Source organism: Balearica regulorum, chromosome 4, assembly GCF_011004875.1.
Source record: "Balearica regulorum gibbericeps isolate bBalReg1 chromosome 4, bBalReg1.pri, whole genome shotgun sequence".
NCBI classification, from domain to species: domain Eukaryota; kingdom Metazoa; phylum Chordata; class Aves; order Gruiformes; family Gruidae; genus Balearica; species Balearica regulorum.
The window spans coordinates 3,202,119-3,222,843 of record NC_046187.1 but is presented as its reverse complement, the minus strand read 5'-3'; the positions used below and the strand labels follow the sequence as shown (position 1 = coordinate 3,222,843).

At 42.0% G+C, this 20,725-nt stretch overlaps 1 protein-coding gene across 20 annotated transcripts in view; it reads right to left on the bottom strand.

Moving 5' to 3' along the window:
• Positions 1-20,725, bottom strand: part of ANK2 (ankyrin 2) — a 343,812-nt gene that overhangs the window by 125,566 nt on the left and 197,521 nt on the right. For all 20 annotated transcript variants that reach the window (XM_075750947.1, XM_075750956.1, XM_075750954.1 and 17 more), the window contains 3 exons: positions 20,451-20,552; positions 7,743-7,841; positions 7,331-7,429 (listed from right to left, as the gene is read on the bottom strand). In XM_075750947.1, coding sequence (XP_075607062.1) covers positions 7,331-7,429; positions 7,743-7,841; positions 20,451-20,552 — 300 coding nt within the window. The remainder of the gene's footprint in view (positions 1-7,330; positions 7,430-7,742; positions 7,842-20,450; positions 20,553-20,725) is intronic.

Here is a 20,725-nt window from a genome sequence, read left to right as displayed (position 1 = left end):
TTGTGAGCACAGAATTATTCGACGTATGGTGGCACATCTGCAAGGGCACTGGAGACCTGTTGGATTCTGACCTACCGTGAAATTCGCCAACAAGCATTCGTTAATCATTTAGGTGACAATCTTTACATCCACGACACACAGCAGACGCTGAGTCTTTACGTAGACTGGAAAGATTAAAGCTGAGAAAAGCATTTAGGAATAAGACCAGAATTACTGGATTTAGGGAGGCTGGGGATTCTACTTTATTGAGGAAAAAATGGTTAAACAAACAAAACAACGAAAGGGTATTTACTTGCTTGAGATGATGGACCATAAAACTAATTTTTAATAAATAAATTGAAAAAAAAGTAGCGAGACAGAAGCCTGCACTGAAAATAGCACCACCCCTTCAGCTGTCTCACTAATTCCCTAGTAATATAACCAGTGTTTTCCACTCTATACCTACACCGCTGCAATACCCACAAAGCCTATGGATAAACGATGCTGTCGGGGTTTCTCGGTAAGTTCATTCGTGAGAGATCACACGGAACTCCGGCTGTAGTGCTACGTATACACCAGTTGCCTCACCGTTACAAGAACCCCACTTTTGGGAAGCGTGGTTTACGTTAAGTCACTTCCCAGCTCAGATGCCAAATTTAAAGAGCGCAAACATTCTATTTTAGCAGCTTCAAACATCACGATTTTCCCCACAAGAACAGCGAAGCAACAACGGAGCCTGAAACGCAGCCAGGCAGAAATCAAGATGTCCTGTGCCTTGGAAATGTCATTTTTACAAAGAGGGAACCTGTAAGAGAAACTGAGCTGATGGAGAACAGATTAGTCACGCACAAGAAAACATAACCTTGATATCTGGGCATGGGTTAGGGCCCAAAATCTTAGCCGGGGCAGAGTCTCGCGTTCGAATTCTGGGCAGTCGTCCCCAAAAAAGGGGTTTGCCTTTCAAACGTGGTAAAGGAAAAGGGGTACTGAAAGCAGCAACTTATTTTATGTGTGTGGTTGAGGGCTGGAAGGAAGACAACATTGCGCTAAAATTCTAAATAAAATGCTTGTATTTACTTGGTTGTGACTCCGTTCTACCTACGCTCTCATAAATAGGTGCGGGTAACGTTTCCACCACCTGGTTCTCACGGCCACGGATTGCGTCATGACAGTAGGGCTGTGACGTGGCACGTTGGTCTGGGGAGCCCTCACCCTGCCAGCTGGTGCGATGGCTTACTGCAGGCTCCTAAAGTTGATGCATTTTAACAATAAACATTAGAGGCCACGTATCACGTCATTAGCTGAAAACCAACCCCACTCTCTTGTTCTTTAACAGCTCCTGAGCCTCAGAGCAGCTTTTAAGAGAAAGCCGACCAGTCCCACATCTCCACAATTCCGCGTCTGCAGGTGACACCATAAACCGGGCATCCTCGCAGGCTTATTTTTCCCTCTAACGGCGTGAATTATCTGGGGAAATGGGAAAGTCCCACACGAACGCGCTGATATTAACAATTCTCACGTTCGCGCTCAGCTATCCTGTAATTCCGCGTCGAGCTGTAAGTGCCGCTTCGGTCTCGCACGCACAGGCATGCCGCTCGACTCCGCTTGCCTGAGGTCACATTTCAAGATCAGGAATAAGGGTTGTTTATCATTAACTGATAATCACTGCAAGAGACAGGCGGCTGAAACCTGGACTAGTTTAAGGCAGGATAAATAAATACATCCATTCCGGCATTGTTCTTAATGTTTTTGTTTTGTTTACGTCTCTCAACATCCATAAAATCCTCCAGAAGGCATTTCTTCCTTTTTATTTTCCCCCTCCAGTGAGGAGATAATGGGCCTGATCTTTTATTACATTAGCAATCATGAACTGCGGCTAAATGACTCCTCTTGATAAGGCAGCAGCTAAAAATCCGGCTCTCTAAATACACTGATATAAAAGCAGAAAGCCCAGTTGGCAGCATTAAAACCTTTTGTCCTAATGGAGTAGCAAATACTCTGCAAAATATGCTCCATTCTGAAGGTAAGATTATCTTCACAAACCACGGGGAGAGCAATCTCTGGCAAAGCAAATCCCAGGGCATCCTGCGAGAGACAAGCTGACCTCTTCTCCGAGCATCACGTAAATCCTCCCGTTGCTTTTGCGGTAGCGCTTGAACACGGACATTCAACAAGCTCTCCCATCGCTCATTTTGGGGAAAGCATCTCGAGGCTGGAAACGTTGTGCCACTCTAAGGATGGCTTCAGCCTGATGAGCGGTCTGGGTAAGAACGCTCTAGCAGTCGCGATAGCATCTCCTACGTGTCGAATGGCAACTGTAACGGGGGCGAATTTAAACAAAAATATTTCTTGGCTAATGTGTTTGCAATGAGCTTAGAGGAGGATACAGAGGAAAGGAAAACAGAGGGCTTTTAAATAACAAGATCAGCTTGGGGGAGGACTGATTTATCTAATCCTCGCTTTCTGTATCTGGGTCACTTTAAATAATCTGATGATTAAAAGGTAGCTCCTCCTTTTGTGAGGGCCCCTCGATGAAGCAGCGGGCAAACCTTAGCAACCAACGGGGAGCACATTCTGTTCTCAACTCCATTGCAGAAATTTTAAAATTGAAGGGAATAATTTCTTTCTTAGGTGACTCCAGGATACGATAGTTCCCTTGCAGTTTGGAGCAAATTCTATTTCTTGGTTTTGTCTTTTACTTTTCAGCTCTCCGTACCTCGACCACTTGACATTTGCCGAGCCACCTCATCCTACGAGGTGCAACTCTTCACATGAGGCTAACTTTTTTTTTTTTTTTTGACCTTGTTTGGGATGGAGGAAGGTCAGGACGGATCCATCCCGTTAAGGTACACGCGGTCGGATCAGCTCAGCATCATTGCTACAGGTGGACTCGGTTATTCAGATTATTGCAGTCAGGGTATCGTCACATTTGGCAGGGTAATATTCCAGTTATCGGGCATCCCTGATGCCTACACACAAGTCAGACGATCCAACCTGACTTTAAGAGAAAGCAATAAAGACAAAGGGTAATTTATCAAAGGGAAGGGGTAGACTGACTAAATCTGGTGATGTTTCTTCCGCCTGGGAAAAAAGATCAAGAATTGGCATGAGAATTCCTCATACGTCACAAAAGTAGACACTCGTTGCGAGGAAGATTACTAAAGAGAATTACTGCTCTGATGCACAAGCAACAACTAAGGATCGGTTTGGGGTAAAGGAGTGATCCAGGTGTGAAAGGAGGATACCCCTGGGCTCAGTGAAAGTGTGCAATGGGGGTGTGTGTGGGTGTGTGAGAGCGGTAAGGGGGCAACGCCGCTCCCACGGTTCTGCAGAATGAACCATTTCGACACCCCCCCCCCGAGGACTTTTTCTGAGTTCCCCACTGAAATTCACAAGTACCTGGAGGATCACCCAGCACGAGGGAATAGGTATCGCAAAAGATTACATCGTTCTACGGAATGACCTCGTTATGCTCTGCAAGGAAATGTAATTAAAGCTCGAAGGAATAGCCTGGTCCAAGCCCAGTAGATCTGTCACCCACTTTACATTACAGTTTGTACCATCCAGTCCCCAGACAAAATTTTGTATTTTCAAAGCATGCAGCTTGGTCAGATCTATACGTGACCAAAAATCACGCTCAAATCAAGAAGAGACACTGCAGAAATTGGTATTTTTTTACTTGACGACGCATATCTAGATCTGCTCGCTGAACTATGACCAGAGTTAACCAAGTGAAGGTCTCATAGATGCTCGTTATATAAACATACTTTCTCCAGCAACAACTTGTAGCAAAAGGCGATCCTAATTAAGCCAAACGTGTCAAATTCTAGGTGGAGGTGTGCCAAAAAAGGACCAGCAACTTCTAGATCTCTGGCCGTTTCTGGGTGTGCCCTCATTTCAGCGTTTGCCTCAAACACGCTGGAGGAAGATGTCAGCTCCCCCATGACACGCATGCAGGTGAAAGTGGAGTCATTCAATTAGCTATCACTGTGCAATTAGGCGTTGTATCAAAATAGAAATTACTTTTCTAAAAATAGCGGTGATGATGTATTGGCTCAAAAGGAATTGACTTTTAAAAAGAGGAAGATGAACAAAATTAACAGCTCTGAAGGCCGATGTGAAACCGAAGGGCAAAGCAAAGCAATCTAATAGAAAAACAAAATCCATAAAATCAAAATCCTGAATGCGTAACAGTCTCAGATAGCACAGATGGGGTTCGTAATCTCGGCGGTGACAATCTTTTTAATAGCGTTTTCTGAGATAATTCTGTTATTTCGCTGTTGCGAGGAAATCAGCGTGGTGTTTCACATGTCGCTGGTGGTAAGTGTTGATAAAGGCCAGTGCTTTTGTGCAATTTAATGGAGAAGAGGAAAGGAAAAACAACAAATTGAACAAGCCGAAGTTGAGGATACTCTTTTATCTATCGGTTTATCATCAGTGAGGCAATTCTCTCTCTACGGCAAATTGTCGTCACTGGAAACGAGAATGACCTTGACAGATCCCGAATTCTTTAAAGAGGAAGTTATGGAGCAACCTGAGTAACTTCACCGGCATTAAATCACTACCCACAAATGGCATTTAGTAGGGGCCTAAAAAAAATAAAGTGTGAAATAACAGAGACACCAAGGAGAGAATGTAATGTACCCTCGATACCAACTACTGTTCTCCTAAAAGATTTAAAAGTGACAATATCGCATCTATTTTAAAAATGGAATTGAGAGAAAACCTAGGAAAGAGAAACTGAGCATTTTGGTCATAATTTCTCACTTTTTAATTCAATTTTACCTTTTATTTGCATTTTTGTTCATTTCTGACTTTCTCAATTAAGCTCTTGCATGATTATCTTTCTCTCCACCTTTTCATCAATGACATACTTCCTGACAAAAAAACTTAGTACTTGAGTATTCAAGCATATTCTGTTCCACCATTTTCTTTTCCCTTTTCTACATAACTTTGTACTTCCTTTTTTGACCAGCTGTAGTTAGGTACCTTGAATCTTTCTTGATCTTTTTTCATGAATCGTGTGTTTATTAATTTTGACATTTCTGTTTTTCTTCTCTTTTTTCTTTGCTAACTTACTTGTTTTCTATGACATACGTGATTCTTGAGCACGGGAATGCAATCTTGAGTAGAAAGGCAGCGTGCATTATCCTTATTCCATTCATGGGGCATAAAGAAATTACTTTTCTATTTAATCTTCCAAGGGAAGCCTCCGGTAAATCAGAATTAGAACCAAACTCTTAGGAGTCTGCTCGGACCCAGGAAACCATATGACAGAGTGTTCCCTACAAAGGGACACCTTCTGCTAGAAATTGATACCTGTGAAAACAATTTCCAATTCTGGTAGGATTTTTTTTTTTTTTTTAAATTTAGAAAACATCATTTATTTTTCCAGCCTTTATGAAGACTTTTTGAGGGATAACGCTTCATGAAAGTATTATTTTTTACAATTATTTCTCTTACCATGCTCAAAATCTTAACGTTAAAGGTATTACTTTATCTTCTTATACACATGAAAAGGCTGATAAAGGTATGAAGAAATCATCCAGTTGGGTCATTATGAAAGGAGTTTGCTAAATTTTTGGGCAATGGAATTACAACATTTCTTCTCTTTCATGGAAGTAGAGCATGGGGAGTAATTGACCATCAGTTGTCCTGAGCGAGCTCTTTAGCAGTCGCTTTGGGGCAAATAACATAATAAAGAAAGTATTTTAAAAATCTTGGAGTCGGGCAGCTTAAAGATCTTTTCAGTTTCTCTCCCTTGTCTTAAAATGTAATGAAGGTACTGACAAACCTAACCATTTTATAAACCTCTTTGGTCATCTCCTGCTCTCTACTTACTCGCTGTCCATCATAAATTTGTAACATCAAAGCACACAAAAATCCCCCGGGTCCCAGTTTCCAAAGTCTGGGCAAGCAAGATGTGGAGCTAGCCAGGCTTAGGATGGACTCAGACTAATCAAAACCTTTTACAAACTCATCCGTGTTCCTAACGATCAGGAAACGCGCTACAGAAGAGGATGGAGAAGAGCATCTCACGCGGACCCAGACACACTTCCTGAAATTCTTCAGCCAAGGTAGTTCTTAGCTGCACTGTTAAATCCCATCATTCTCTTCTTGTTCTGCTCACACACCCCAGCATGATCAAGGTAAGGGCCATTATCTTGCCTATAGACATTAAGTGCTAGGAAAATTTAATTTGAAATTAATCTACCCCTGAAGCGTGACTTGTTTTTTTCTGATCGCCTCAGCTTACACCGTTACTGCAAAAATGGTGTTTGTGGTCACCGAATGACGCACTAGGACTCAATCTGAACGGTTAGTTGGCTCGATGATTTACTCTGAGAATGTCACAAGCTGACTAGCTGCTTCGGAAAGATGCAGTTTCTTTATCATATATGGTCTGCATCTATACCATCTGTTCAGTTCTTCATAGCTACAGACAGCTGCCATAGTTAAGGTAGCATTTACAAACATCAAATTATTTATGTGATAAATCACTCCTAAACAGAAGAAATAATAGGTATGTCAAATATGTGCTAGGATAACTCGGTCAATTAACCTACGGCGCTAATAGCGCATCTGTTCGATAGCCAGGAAAAAACCATCATCTAACGAGTTGGCAGGACGTGGTTCACTGCGAACCCAGCACGCGTCGTCCGCAGCTCTGAAATCACAGCAGGCGGGCTGCTGCCGCTACAGCCTCCGCCAAACCGGGGAGGGAGGAACCGGCCGTCGGTCAGTCTCTGCACCATCACCACGTCCTCTGGTGCGTTTTTGGAAGAGCACATAAACCTACGTGTCAGTGGAAATAACCGGGCTGTTTTCACAGTTGGTTTGCATGACAGGACGAGGCGAATTTCCCCCGATTCAAACACACGCTCCAAACTTTTGATTTAAATTCTTTCTGATTACATAAAGGATGAGTTCAGAAGCCTGGAGTAAGTTATCTGCAAATTTTTAGCCAACAAATAACCATGAAAAGCAACCGCATAAATCAAGTCTTTGAGAAATTACCTTCTTTGTCACTACTCACCAAATTCAACTCAGAAATACCATGTAATATTTCTACACTTTGAAAAATTTCTGAAACAATTTATTAAAGCACACTAGGCATTCCTAAAATATTTCAATCAACAACAATGCTAGTTTCTGTATCACACAACGAGTATATCACGACTTCAATTTCTTATTTACTTTTACCCTGCTTACCAGCGAATGCTATGTAAGTCTCAATTTGATTGATTTGTCAGGCTTGGATGTGTGGAATCACTGCCTAACATCTCAGATCTTTCTTACAAAAATCTCACCAAATAACTTTTCTAAAAGAAAAGGGAAAATAGAATCATACCTGAGATTGTGCATTAATATTGGCTCCTTCCTTAACCAGAACTTTGACAACTTCAGCTTGTCCTGCTAAGGATGCAATGTGCAGGGCTGTATTCCCTTTCTGTTATAGGGAGAAGAAAAAAAAAAACAAAAACAGACAGACATTACCCTTCTTCAAGAATAACCTTTTGATGTCTCCCCCATAAACAGATTGTACAAATAATCATCATTCCCTATTCATTTACTACCGATGAGCTTCAGCAAAGAACATAAACTCGCAGGCTGCAATGGAAGTATCATTTCAAATATCAGTGAGGTTTTTATATTAGTATCTTATTTTGTACTTTAGTTTGTTGGGCGTTTTTTTCCTAAATTTCTCCCACATATTTGACTTTTTCTTTTTGTGAATAAACTTACAGACATGCACAAATTACCTTAGTGGCAGAATCCACAGCCGACCCTCTTTCCAATAACTCTTGTACCAGTCCCACATGGCCTTCTTTAGCTGCCAGGTGCAGAGCATTGAGTCCATTCTGTAAGCACAAGGGCCATATCAGTTACAAATATCCGTTCTGGAGATACACATTCCTACCTTACCCTGGTACAAGAAGAAGATTAGTAGCTGGAATAGTATTACATCTCTTAGCTGGCTGTCTACATAAGTCAGATATTTTGGATTTGGCTGTTTAAGCCAAGGCACTGTGTGACAAACTTCTCCGGTAACGTTTTTCTCATAGCAACAAAGACATCAAAACAAACCGTGTTTTCCAATAAGAGGTTCCTTTCCGATCGTTTTGCGTTTCCCCAGACTGCTACCTTGGGCATCTCTATGGAGCCCATCGCTTCAAAATTTGACTGCCTAATCCGCCTTCTCTTTACCGTAACCTTACCTAGCCCCACCGAGGTATTATCAACACAGAGAAATCAGGGGATTTAGCCAAATTTACACAGGACGCATCTATTCAATCAAGATTATTCCAGGCTGATGTGGCTGTCCTGAGCCCTCTCCTCCTCTCCTCTGGGTAACTGGTATCAAACAGAAAACCAAAAGCACAAGCAGACCAAAACAGTTGTCGATTACACGTGGCTCGCAAATTATATCGATCCTTGACTTGGTACGTCTGCTGGTTTCTGATGAGCAAGTCTTCGCTGAACTTTGAGGGTTCGTAACCCCAATCAACAAGGAAAAGGAAATTAATGAAAGAAGAGCTAGGATTTTCCAAAAAAGCAACCTAAGAAAGTTAGTGTCTAAATCCACATTTTCACATTGAACAGGAATAGGGCATTTTATCTCTCATAAATTCCAGCCACGAAAACTGTATCTTCCTCTTCCTAGTATCCCTGCTCCACCCAAGGCGAAAATATAAAATGACAGTCTACTGTAACTGAACTGCCAACCTATTTTTCACAATCCTACGGTGTTTTTCATGGTACATCAGACAGGTGACAGCAACAGATACTGCCATTGCCCTCCAGCATTCTCCCATTTTCCATATGGCAAGCATCACGAGCGATAGTCAGGTATTCAAGTAACTTGCAGCAAGTTTAACACTGTGTAATTTTTACCACTTTACTCCTCTCTAAGCAGTTCCTAGTCATTTAAATCCCAAAATAAACAAGCAGCTTTCTGGTCTTTTATTTGTCCATCCACAGAGGCAGTCCAAGCCTGTAATTCCCAGTAGGATTTTAAAGCACTTAGCACATCGCGGGAGGCATTTAACGGGAGCGGGTCCAACGGCTGCGGACGCAGCAATCCAAACGCATTTCTGAAGTCACTCCATTTAATTCTGCCCAGGCAGATTTTGTGGTCAAACTCAGAAGCGCAACTATGAGAAAAGCAAAGGAACTGAAGGAAGGCTACGTTCACAAGCTGCCAAAATAACGCCAGCCTCACGCAACCTGGTAGTTCGGAAATGTTATTGAGAAATGGGGTTTCGAACCCCGTTCTGCGGGTAAAGCAGCAGCACCTACAGGAACACTCTTACGACTGAGCTGCAGAGCCCGGGGAGGGGAGCAGTGCCATGCCTCGGATCGAGGATAAATTCCTAGCCAAAATTACATGGTGAGCCTGACCGTAATCATCAAGATGAGGAACGCTGTACATGTCGGTGAATTATTTTTTTTTTTGCAGGCTGAAAACATTTCACAAAGTTCTAATCTTCCTCATTTTTTTAAATCGTAGCTGAGTATTAAATAACCATAATTACTACCTACAGTGGTTGAAAACTTTGAAATAGCGTTTTGTGGGGAAACATACAGTGTTCTTCTCATTGTTGGAGAACAAAGACCCGTTCTCATATCTAATCTCCCCGATTCAGTCACCAACACTTTCCAGGAGAGCATGAACGGTAACGTGGACTCCTTACCGTTGCACACGGGCGATGTGTCGCTGACACCTCATTACCCTTTTTCACTCTTTGCGAGCAGACCGAAGCCCGCAAAAAGCACGCAGACCGCAACGTTGCATGGCCCACACGTGCCTCCGAATGCCAAAAGTTGAGGGCAAGCTTCTTTTTTTAGTTCACCACGTGCCAAAGTATGGAGAAAGCAAGGCTTGTCCCGGTGCTTCATCAGTAGCAATCTCTTAAAATACCTGTATTCATACCTCTAAGGCACGTATCTAACGATACCACATTAAACAGCCAAAAGCTAATACTGTTGCAAAGATTCTGTGAGTTTCTTTGCACCGTGTGACTGTTTTAATTCATGAAAACACAAGCAAAATGAACACGTGAGGTCCAGTAAAAAGGTTACGGAAGGAAACTATAGCCTGAACACAGTTCCCGCCGTACATGTGCGAATTCCCTAATTCCTGAAATAAAGTAAGCCGGGGCAAGCAGTAGCAGAAGCAAGCACTGCACTTTAAAAGTTGAGGGCCAGCGCGACTGAAGCCTTAAAGCAAGCTTTGTTCCTCCAGAATCAGAACCAATGCTGTAATTATTTCCCAACCCACATGGCTGATCCCTGTTACTTACGATGACGGAAATTCAGATTTAATCAATGCGACTCCTACGTTCCTGTCAACTGGATTCTTGTATTTTAGAACAATAAAGGTTTCTGACACTTCCCTTTTTCTCTCCCATGCCTACCAAAGAGTTGTGGGTGGCAGGGGGGAGATGAAATTAGTTGTCTGCTAAGCAAAACTGTACAGCACTGGGACTCCTCCTCCCCACAAAGCATACGTACACCATAACCACCTTTCTTTGAGAGGCTCATTTGTAATTCTAACTCTCATAAAAGAACATAATACTCAGCCTTCCAAGCCTGGTTCTTCAAGTGCTTCCCTGCAGAGCCCGATTCCCTCAGTTCTCTTTCTCCTCTACTGCTGAGCTAGAGGCGTCAACATCTGGTATCCCGTAGAGCGCTACAGATGCACGCACGTACCGCTACTGCTCACAGCGCTTATTATAGTGTCACCCTACGTATTTTCACCATACCAGAAAAGCCCATAGATTTCTTGTACATCATCGAAATCACCAACCGAAAGCCAGTTAGTTTTCTCCCCCTAAGACGGACACTAAGCCTCGCTGCTATTATCTGACAATCACCCAAGGAAGTCCATGCTGCTTCTGCCTATTTATTCGGTTGCCACATGGAGTGATCCTCACAGAATGGAAGTTCTTCAGCCGCTGCCGGGTTCAGCGTCAATCCTGCTGTGCCATCTACTCCTTCTGGGACATCACCCAGGTCACTGTTACGTCCAACAGCAATAATGGCTTATACCCTTTCTTGCCTAACCCTGTCATGCCCAAGCAAACTGACCCCACGGAAAGGCAACTTCTTGGCAGAGCATCAGATCAACCTCTAGCTCAAAGAACATTTCAAATCAGCGAAGCCAGTGCTGCTACCAGAAGTGCTTCTGCTTCTCCTGTCCTCTCCTCTGCTCATTTCTATCCCCGGCCACCTTTCTGCAGATCAGGTCCCTCCATCGTTCGGTGTGAGGCTGCATGCACGCTTCTGCCAGCGCCGGAGACACCGCGGCATGGAAGCATGACCACCAAGCCAAGGCCAGGCTAGGATTGCTTCTTGCATTAGAGGTATTGACTTACTAAAAAGACAAAATACAGCCCCAGCAGCTGTCTAGTGTCACTACAGCTTCACTGACCAACTGCACGCCAAAGCTGCAACACGGGCACAGCGCGAGCTTCTACACCCTCCCCTCCAAGCTCAGCCGTGACAGCTATAGACGATAACCTGGCGTTCCTAGAAAGCTTTACTCACCTTCTGCTGGTGAGACTTAGCGAGAAGCGGAAGGAACATAAAAATGTATAGATGGGGGGGAGAAAGTGTTTGAAGAAAGCAGGGGAAAATTCTTTATGCGAATGAATGTTTTTGTTGTGTTACCGCAGTGTATAATGGTCTTGGCACTAAAGACAACAACCTTTGTTAAATATAATGATTCCTACTTCCCTGAAGTTTACTTCTGTTTGAAGGTATTCATTAAGCACTTAATATCTTTACGAACATTAGGAGGCAAGAACATGTGTTAACAAAGTTAGCACTCTCCTTTGTGCGAAGAGTCTGACCCCGTGTATCTCCCATCGCCTCTGACGGAAGCTGGGATGCATCGCTTGCCCGGAAGATTTGCCAACATTTGAGTTTCTAATTACTCTTGCCTTTGCCACACAAGGTTAGGATGGCATTTAAGCAACTTACAGAAAAAACATCATGAAAGCCAACAAAACCAAAACAATGCAAAAAACTATTTTTTTTTTTAACATTTCAACATTCTCTTGAAAGCATGAAATACAATGCACTTTTACCAAATTCCTTCCACTGATGCTGTCTTCACGGGCCAATAGCAAAATATAAGTTACAAAACACAATGAAAACTAAAAAGCCATGGTGCCTAACTTCTCACGGTCGTGCTGACTCCTTGACGTGTTTGGCCAGAGTTAAGGAGGCATCTGGACTCACCAGTAGAGGCTGAGACTAAAAAGCAATATCATCGTCTTTTGTTAAATACTTTTTTCCATCTCTTTAATGGATGTCAGTCTAAGGTTGCTGCAAATTCTCTCCTCTGAATAAATCTCTTGGGGGAAGTAAAAAGTGCACGCGGTCAACCTCTTTTCAAGGAGGATTTGGGGAAGGGCACGTTAGAGAGCTGGGCATGGCCTTCTCGAGTCCGAAGGTTTGTTGAAGTTTTTCCCAAAAATATCACAAAGAAATAAAGTGGACGGTTGAAAAAAGAAAGAATCATTTCAGATTATGAAAATTCTCCCTTTATGTTGCTTTATAGCCTATGAATTAATGCAAATGAATTAACCTACCGAGTGACATCAGCATGTGATACTGTCGACCTCATTATGACTACAGTGCTACTTCAGTCTATAGTTAGTACTACTGGGAGCGTTAGCTGATTTCCATTTGGACTAAACAAGGGAGTAATTAACAGCTGGTGCTCTGCCTCACTCTAACTGAAGCAATAAAGACACCAAATTATAAAGAAGCCATCAAAATGAGAGCAAAAGCCGAACAGATCTAAGTTTGAGAGAGCCTTGGAGCTGGAGGCCCCCCAAAACTATCTAATATTTGAGTCCTGCTCTGTTCGAGACATCAGACTTCGCATACATTCCTTGTGAATACAGCAGGCTTCTTCAAAACAAATGCCAAAATCCATCCCAAATTTTCTCTGTCCAAGAAAGTTACTCTTATCACCATGAAAGCCTCCAAAGACAAGATGGGAAACGTCATGTTGACTTTTGGATTACCACTTCTGTTCCAAAACACCGCAGACAGCTGATGAACCCCCAAGACTTGTCGGATTTTTGGGTCTAACTTCTGCTAGAAGTGTGTGCTGCAGAAATACATACTGGAAAATTAAAGTTCATTTTGCTAGTCAACAAAATGTTGACTGGCAAGTTGTTTTCTCTTGCTGCATTAACTAGAAACAGCAACCACGTCCTAAAATAACAACAGTTGTAGCACAAGGCAAAGAGCTTTAAAGGAATCAGAGATTTTTCAAGGGCTGTCAGTTTTTCATCCTATAAAATATCAGTAATTAGATTTTTTTTTTTTTTTAAAGGCACTGTTTTTAAAGCAGGGGAATTTTGTCCCCTGACATTTCTAACTTTCTCCAGAAATAAAGAGAAACTATTTATGATTTTCAGAATAGAAGATGGTGCTTGAATTCAGATTACAAGTAAGAAATTCCATAACAATTTAACTTGATATGAAGGTAGCATAATTAAGTAATAACTAGTTATTAACTATATAACAGTAACTGTAACTAAGCCCTGTGTTCTGTACATCCAGAAACATTAAGTTCCATCAGATTTTGGAAACAAATTGGGGAAATACAGACAGATCTCTAAGAAAACTTAGGATCTGAGAAAACAAAAGCTAAAACTGAAGAAAGCATCTTCTCACGTTATCTCTGTTCAGGAAAGCTTACTCTTAACATTATGTACTGTTTTCCAAGATGGGACCTATTCTAAAAATAGCATTATACTGAGAAAAAAAAAATAAAAATAAAAATCCTGCATATACAAGGCTTCATTTTTGAAGGAGCCTTCAGATAGCTCAGTCAAAAATAAAATACAGCCCCTGTGTTTTGCACAGTGATTGTGTTGGCTTTTCTTTCCCCTCAGACAGCTGGAACACGACCACATAGACTCACACCCCGTGGAGGAGGAGGAACTACTCTAAGGCTGGAGTAGCAGCTACCATGACTTACTCGCTATTCCCTAACCTCTAGAAGGACAGTCTGCTCCCACTCCTAATAAAATTCACAATGCACCAGTGGTGCTTAATCAACAGAAGCTGAGGCTCTTAGTGATCAAAAAGCTTGAGGATCTTATCAAAAATGATCAATTTTATATGGCACCAGAACCGGAGCTTGCAAGAAGCCGAAGCGCCTGTTTGTGCTCAACGGACGATGACGGCTAAGAAAGGGGGCTCACCAGTCCTGACGATTCAGGATGCTCATCTCAGTTCGCTCTTTGGACTTGAGAAGTCCCATAGAGCAATTAGTGTCTCCAGGGAAACAGATCAGCCAGCGCAGAGAGAAGTTTTTCCTGGCTAACAGGGGTGAGACGATACAAATTAGAGATTAATGCTATTCATAGATCTGAAGGGGTGATTTTAGCATTTCTTGGTTTGTACTGTTTGTCAAGAGCTCAAAACACTTGATACAGTCTAGAAAATCCCTGAGTTAACTCAATCCAGATGTCAAGTAAAATTACCTAATTAAATCATGTTAATATGGGATTTTTCTGGTTTGCACACTAGTCAACCACTTTTTTCACCCTAATAAGTGCAGGTGTAAGCCCAGCTTTGATCAGCGCAAACCCACAGATTCTGAGAGCTGGTGGTGTTGCCGTCTATCGCCCAGAAACGCTATTATCTATTTTCAAACCACTACGAGATGACGCAGCGTCTACGCTGGTGTTTGCCTTCATCGGGCTCTGATCTCCCCTGCGGGGTGCAGGAGGAACTTTGCCAGCCAGCTGCGGATGGGAAGCACTTTCCACAGACAATAAATCTGCAGCAGCCCTGGTCGTACTCCTCTCACGGCAAGCAAGAGAATACAAACACTGCAGGGGGGGAAAAGACAAAAAACAACTTGTCACGTTTCCAAGTAATTATCATATTAACTGTGGTCTGCCCTGGGGGCGATCTAATATTGGTGTTTATAATCAAGACGTAAAATTTGCTGGATCTGTTTGAATACAAGAACCTGAGACAAGATTTAGTCTCTCCTAAATGGGGAACTTTGAAGTTCTCCAGGTTGTGTCCCATAGAACTTGGCAATTTTTTCTCTTGACAGTAGGTTTTTTAATGGAAACTTTCTTCTAGACAGTAAGACAAGATTCTTTCTATATGTTTTCAATAAGCAACATAGGGAAAGCCCCAGTTCTTATCCAGCTCATCATTAAATTCCTTGGCACAGATGACAGAACTGCTCTCGCTTTTATGTCCTAATTTCCATTTGGCACGTGCCCGCTTCAATCATCTGCACTCTTCTTCAGCAGGGAAGGTAACGTCTCAAAATATTTTAGATTATTTCATTTCTTATTCTTCCATCTACTCTTTTTTTTTTTTTTTCCAAAACTAAATAGTGGCCACAATTTTAGGGGTTTTAATTAGTTTTGACATTTTCCCAGTCTGAATGTCAGCATATAAGTACCAGAAAAGGAGAGAGGAATTTTATGGAGGCTTTCTTGGTATAGATAACATTTGGATAGTATAAAGCTCCAGTTCAGGAAAACAGCCTTCTTCAGACTAGCATTTTGCTGCACGCTTAAATTAAATTGTAAATTTAACGTACTTAAATTAAAATGCAGTTTTAAAATTGAACACATAGCTAATTTTCCACAGGATTAAGGACTCGGAGATCTTGAGAACAGCAAGAGGAGCAGCACCACTAGCGCAGGGCTTCCCTGCTGCGTGAGGAGCGGTCCCCTGCACTGAGCATCCCCCGAACCGCTCCCAGGCCGCATCCCGGAGAAAACCAGCTGCTGGAGGAGCCCGAGAGCCAACTGATAGCCGGGCAGTGCGGGTGATTAGGGAAACCAGGACTCGGGGGGGGGGGGGCAACTGGGGAGGCAAGTCATTTGACAGCCTAGGCGTGCTCGTTATGCGCCCAAACGCAGCCAAATCACGGGAGTTTTTCTTCTAATTGTTAGGTGCAGGGATATGGGAGTCCGACCAGGGGTGCCACACTGACGACACCTCCCATTAACAGCTGTTATTCGCAGAACCCTTCCCCAAGACAGACACCGCAGTCAACGTGCGGCGTGTTCAGGGTCTCCTCTGCTCCCAAACTTCCCGGGGATACCTGCGCCTTTCTACCACAAACTCCTCCTCGTTACGGCTCTTCCACCGCTGGAGCTGAACGGAATAAACTGTGCCGCCAACCAGCCGAACCTCACGCTGTCGTCGGTGAAGGTGAATAGTCTTTGACGTTTCTGTTGAGATGGTGCACTGAAATTTTAGCCCGTCTCATGATGCACGAGTTGAGCTTGTGTGACAATTCTATCGAACCGTTTACTGATTTTAACGTTGTTTAAAAACAACCTTTAAGTGATTTTACTTTCAAAATTCATAGCCATTGCCTGGTTAGTAGTCATTTAAATTAAATCTGGCTAAGAGTTAGGGGAAGTTAGAGACCATACAGCCTGAGCTTTCACGTCTCCTTTCAAAGAAATGCCATTGATTTCACTAGAACATCAAGACGTTCTTCAAGACCGATGCAGACACTTACTTGCGTATTTATTTTAAGTCACGGTTACAGTCCTATTAAATTTGATGGCTCTAGTCACTTAAATAAGCATTGCAAATGCAGGTCCCTAGGCTAAGAAGCAAAAGTAATTGGATTTATATGACGGACTTACAAAGGAGCCAGGCTAAAACATTCTATCGCATTACAGTCATATCAATGGTGAAACTTTAACAGTGTCTTTTTACAGCAGTAATAACTTTCCTGCAAGGGGAGGCAGTATTTTAAGCAGAAAATTTAAGTACCTTTTTATAACAATACGTAAAGTAATTTATGTCATAGATAAGATTGACCGGTGATAAAAACGTGTTTAAGTTTACGGTTTTCCGAAACGAGGTATAAACCACAGCTACTCTCTAACCGTCAGAGGGTAATCAAAATTGCATCGCTAATGCAAGCGAGCTATGAGGTTTTAATCTGCTTGGACACAAGTTAGCCAGTCGGCTAAAAATACCACCCACCGAAGGCTTACTTACCAGCTGAGATCTCACAAAAATAGCAGGGGAAACCTCAGACTTCCACACCTCAGATCACAGGGGATCAGGTGCTTCGTGTGGGATGGTGAACATCAACTGGCCGGCCGTACTGCGTTCGGTGTGATAAAGCAGTATGTAATATTTCTATAACGCCCAAACTTCCCTGTGGTCTTTCTACTACGGCAACGCACGTTTTGAATTTGGGTTTGATGTTGTTCTTGGTGAAACGGCCACCTCCACGGTTCCAGGAACTGCTCCTAAGGGAGGAGACTGGCACTTCAAAGCGCTAAACCTCCTCCTGCCTCCTTTGAACTTCAAAACGAACAAGCATTTTAGAACCCACTGAAGATACATGAGGTCATGCGCTAACTACGCAGTTGCGGAAAAGTCCTTCTAAAATTTTATGAAGGTCAAGGTGGGATTTGGGCATTAAATAACCAACAGACCAAGGAAGTCTTCATTAGAACTGAACCACTCGAGTCCAAGATGCACCAGAAATGCAAGAGAGGCTGGTTAAAACCATAGAAAGCTCTTTCTTGTAATAAAAATAGGTTTAGGGTATACCACAAGTAAGCCAAAAGATGAAGATACACAAATACCACCTTTGAAAAAGTCATTACAACTCTTTCTGCCCCTTCGAATTAATCCTCTCAGAGCTTTCTGAAGTACTTTACTAATCATTTTCATACAAGTGGTTTCCAGCTATCAAAGAAGAACCCAAAAGGTTCATTTCTTCACTGTGGGTTCAGAGATACAGTAATTGCGACCCAAATGCCAGAGACTTGGGAATTTGCCATCGGCACTGCCCAACGACTTCGTCAAAGTTCTTTCAGAAAAAAAGGAAGACTTACAATTCCACGTGGGATTTTATTGCTCTTGCTACCAAGGAAAACCCACGCTTTCGTAGCATTTCTCTGCTCCCCAAAGAAATACACGGCTTCTAAAGCCCATGTTCTTGTCGGAGCAGAAAATAACTCAAGCTTTCAGACTGAGGACTGACTTGGAGAAGGTGTACCTTTCACCTTAGTTTTAAAAAAAAAAAAAATTAGAAATGCTGTTTCAACTGCCTTCTTCCTTCTAGCTGCCCTGGAGAACAATTTACTAGCTGTCACAGCTTAATGAAGCCATAACATAAATTTCCTTACTGATTTCAAAGCTAAATACAGCTTTATTTCCTAAATATTTTATTTATTTGTAATAGGTGCATCCACAGCAACTAGCAGCTCAGCTCCTGCACACAACTGACATTAAGAGCCACAACTGTATCTCAGGACACAGGAAGGAAAATCTTGATTTTTCCGATCTTAATCTGAAGAGCGATCAGACAATATGGGTGTTTTCTCCCTACAAAACCTAAACCAGTACTTTTTACTTCAATTTTTTCCACTCTCCGGTGCTAGTATATTCCGTCCCTACCCATTTCCCAAAGGGCAGAGTAGCTCTACACATCTTATACCTGAAACATCATCTGTCAAAAAGGGAATATTTTTTGATTAAATTTAAATGTAAAAGTAAGGTGAATGACGAGGGGAAGAGTAGATTCACAATGGAATTATCTTTCCTTTCTTCAGTAAAGCCCATACTTCCCATCATTTTTCTGTCTTTAGGTTATTTAGTGATACTTAGGTGATACTTTTCACCACAAAACAGAAAAAAATTGAAAAATCTAATTTTAATAGAGTATTGAGTACAAATAATACAAAAGCAAAGCAAATAATATTTTGGTTCTAATATTTGTTTACTAAAATATTAACTGACTGATCTGAATTTAAAAAAAAAATAAAATCCAGAGATAATGTGTCAATTTACCTATTTGTTTCGCTAACATCCACTCTCTTTGGTACGAACTATGCAATTGCTATCCCATTCCCCAGCACTCACATTAATTTAATAAGCAAGCCAACCAATAACAAGCCCTGGATTTCTTCATTTTGGAGAAAGATGTATCAACATGTTGCAAATAGGGCCAGGATAATTTCTTTAAGAACAGTAAAAATGTTGTTACAAATTTAGACCTGTAGTTTCTTTTTTTTAAATTACTGATATTACTGTCACAGGAATGAGAGTGTGTCCTGGAAGAGAACTCTTGCTCTAGGTATGAGAGAAACCCCAGACTCCAACAATGTCCCCATGCTACAGGGGACATAAATACTGAATAAAACCATAATACGCTTCATACGGGAAAAAAAAAAAAAAATTATATTTACAAGAAACATTTTAGCTGACCGAAAAAGGTTCTGCAATTCGATTTTGAAATCCACTCAAACACTACTGCGTACATCTTTGCAAACTGTTGCCTGAAAAACATGGTTAGTCTCTATCAGCTTCGCTTTTCTTACTCATTCGAGCACACTTTAAAACTTCTAAGCAATGGAAGCTAAGGATACCATTTTTTATACATGGCTTTCAACTGCTTCCTTGGCTTCCCCAAGGATGCTGGTCCACGCTGTCCTTGAGACAAATGTTTGCAGCAAGAAATCTGGAACTTTCTTTTAAACTAAAAACAGAGAGATCTTCAAAACAGCTTTAAAAGGAGAAAAAAAAAAAACCCACAACCCACACCCACAAAACCAAAACCTGACAGCTGGCATGCTGTGGGATTTATTAATCACAGTCATCTCACCGCCATCCTCTGCTCCTCTCTCAATTTGTTGTAATACCTATTGCTCGCCAACTCCTCTCTGCAATGCAAGTTCTCTGGAGAGCGCCGCATCTTTGGTTAAAATGAGGAACACCCGTTACACGGGCGTGCCTCGTTACAATTAATAAACGCATACAATAAATAAACAGCAATAACAGAGCAAAAAATATGAGCATTGAGCGTCGTCTCGCTCCTCCAGACAAATAACAGAACGGGAGACTCTGGGTATGGGAAGGAAAACGGGATAACGGGTTGACCTCCGCTCAACAAGTCTCCGGTCCGCAGAGTTCCATCTCGCCCCCGCAGCAATACCAAACCAAGCAGACCGGCAGCGAGTTGGTTTTGCTGAACACGGATGCCTCGGGGCATCTAAACCGTACCTTTCCGCAAAGAAACCAACCGGAATTACCAGAACTACTTGAGTATTTTGAAGAACACAACCACAGTTAGCGCTCACCGGTTCAATTACTACTGGAACTTCACAACAGCAGGTCCGTTATTGTTAAGAGTACCAAAGCAAACCTTAAGTTTCGATTATATCTGCTTTGCTAACATATATGCATACCTGCGGGACACTGGCAAGAAAGAAAAGCCCAAAAACGCTTACACAAAGCTTTACTAAAAGCAGCACAATTTAATAGACGTTATCAACTTCCTGCAGAAAGATACCAATGAAGAACAAGATTTTTCTGAAAACATAGCCAGAGGTGAACAAAAACATCTGTACAAAGCAATCTAGCCCGGAAAAAAAAAAAATCGGTTTTGAGGGGGGTTTCTTGCAGCTCATTTCTTGCAAATGTCTTACCTGATTACATGTGTTAATGTCTATTCCGCTTTTCAGGTATTCCACTACTTTGTCCAGATTGCCAGCTCTGGCAGCTCGGAGAAAGCTTGCATTGCTGTCAGACTGAAAAAAGATAAGAAGAAAAAAAAATAATCTCTGGTTAGCTCCTACTTAAAAGACAGCACAACTTCATCCCCAGTGAAAGGTTTCTACATGTTATGCTGCAGGGGAATAACATTGTGAAAAACCTGACTTTGCATTCTATCTGCATTAATTAGCATACACATACTTAAACA